Source organism: Acanthisitta chloris, unplaced genomic scaffold (genome assembly GCF_000695815.1).
Source record: "Acanthisitta chloris isolate BGI_N310 unplaced genomic scaffold, ASM69581v1 scaffold7752, whole genome shotgun sequence".
In the NCBI taxonomy this organism is placed as follows: domain Eukaryota; kingdom Metazoa; phylum Chordata; class Aves; order Passeriformes; family Acanthisittidae; genus Acanthisitta; species Acanthisitta chloris.
Genome location: NW_008662117.1, coordinates 29,522 through 31,594, shown reverse-complemented (window position 1 = coordinate 31,594; position 2,073 = coordinate 29,522). Strand labels below are relative to the sequence as shown.

Here is a 2,073-nt window from a genome sequence, read left to right as displayed (position 1 = left end):
CAACAGCCAACACAATATCAATATGGCACTTTTCCTTGACAAGCCTCTCAAGTGCTCATTGCTCTAAGACTTTATTTTCTCTCCTGGGCCTTCCCCAGTTGCTCTTTCCTGACTGCTGCAACCTCTCTCATGATTCCTTCCTGCTCTCTCCCCCCACTGCAGAACAGCTGAACAGGAATTGGGTGTATTTGCCTACTGTATATTTGAAAAACACCTTTCAGTTCTGCCCTTTATTATCATAGCTCTAATCTATTTACATTTGAGCAAGCTGAACACAGCTCTTCTGTAGCATTTGGCTTTTGGCCAGAAAAATCTGCAATGAAGCTTTTTTCCTCCTTACTTGCTTACTGTTTTTATTGCTGCCTGTACTGTAACTAGAGCAGCAGGGCCTATCAGAGCAAGGCATTACTGAGACTTACTTCTGTAGCCCAGTTTAATCCAGTACACTTGGTGTGCTCAGCAGCTACAATTGCTGCAGCTGATTGAATGCTTCGTGAAGAGGCCACAGGTGTACTCCCTGTTTATCCACTGAGATCTCCTGCCTTGTTTAGCAAAACATCATGTAAGTACTTACCTTCTCATTGCCCTCTCTGGTGCTTATTTTCCAAAGCACCTTCTCAAGTGTCTACTACTAGTTCACATCACTTACTTGCCACTGAGTGTCCTCAGCAGCCTTTTGAGGCTAGAACTGCAGTGTAACATGAGTGTCCTCAGCAGCCTTTTGAGGCTAAAACTGCAGTGTAACATATAATATTATTCAGCTTGAGCACAGGAAAGCACATTCTCTTTCTTACTCTTGACTATGCCATTTCACTGAGGGAATGTGCTTTTTGGTGACTACAGAACAGTGCACTTCAGTGTACTGTGAAAATACACAGTACACTTCTTACTGCATTTTTTATTTTCCAAGTGCAGTTCATGTAATTTCAAAGAGCTTTATTCCTCTGGAATACTTATGGGTGAGGATATTTATGTAGGTAAAATTCAGTAATAGTGCACACAGCTGAGAGGGAAGTAAAGGCCTCACTTTCCACCAGCACCCCCTGCCCCAGTGACAGGTTCCTTTACAGGGTGAGTATTGTCCAGTGAAGCTGGTACAAGATCCACTAATTTCAGCTGCAGTATGTCTCAGTGACAAGACTAGGCTGTGGATCAGAGCCCTAGGCTGTGGATCAGATCCAACATGGATATTTTTTAAACCTGCTAAAAATGGAAATGTTTTGTACTTGAATTTTAAAATTACTCTGCCAATCAACATGTTTGGTTTTGTTTCAGGTTCACGGTCTCAATGGAGGTAGTACCAGCCTGGGCCCCAGCAGTGGGTTTCACAGTCCTGCCCCATGCTGGAGGAATTTTAGGAAGCAATATAATCAAAAAGCAAATCCCACTGTGGTTTGAAACTTTACAGAAGCCATCCTGGTGTCCACCTAACTGGGTCTTTGCTCCTGTTTGGGGAACTCTCTATACATCTATGGGGTATGTTTTTCCCATTGTATTAAGGCTGTATCTAATCTCAAAGTTGTTAGTTGTATAATGCTCTAGGATTATATTTCTGTGGCTGTATGTTTGTAAGAAACTGTCAAGCTGCCTGTTTAACAGGTAAAAACATGTTTTGGGAGTTGTGTGTGGGTTTGATAGGACATTTTGTATGCACACATATCCACATGAAAAGCAGGAGCTTGAAAAGCTGCCATGAATTTGCTTGTCTCATTCATTCTGAGGGCAGGACCTTGCCAAGTTGGCTACAAAGGAGCAAGTAGCACTGGAATTTCTTCTAGGTATGTCCTTCAGAAGTTTTAGGAAAACTAGAAAAAAAAGGTGGGGGGAGAGACAAGGGGGTGAAATAGGATAGAACTGTTCTAACAGAGCTCAATTAAAAGAAACCAAAATCAAATCATACATGTCTTTTTGCATAAAACTGCCAGGCTGTTAAACTGTAAATGCTTGAAACCATGTCCTGTTTCCTCATTTAACTAGCTTAACATACTTAACAGCACAGCAATTGCTGTCAATGAAGAAGGAATCACAAGACCAAATACCCTTCCCACGGGAACCATGAAAGTTTAATAATGC

The 2,073-nt window shown here is 41.8% G+C and overlaps 1 protein-coding gene across 1 annotated transcript in view; it reads left to right on the top strand.

The window, feature by feature from the left end:
- The first annotated feature begins 1,279 nt into the window (after positions 1–1,279).
- The window catches only part of TSPO (translocator protein (18kDa)), a 3,900-nt gene continuing 3,106 nt past the window's right edge, over positions 1,280–2,073 (top strand). Inside the window, exon 1 of the mRNA XM_009070478.1 lies at positions 1,280–1,476. Within this exon, the coding sequence (XP_009068726.1) occupies positions 1,289–1,476 (188 nt within the window). The 5' untranslated portion in view covers positions 1,280–1,288. The remainder of the gene's footprint in view (positions 1,477–2,073) is intronic.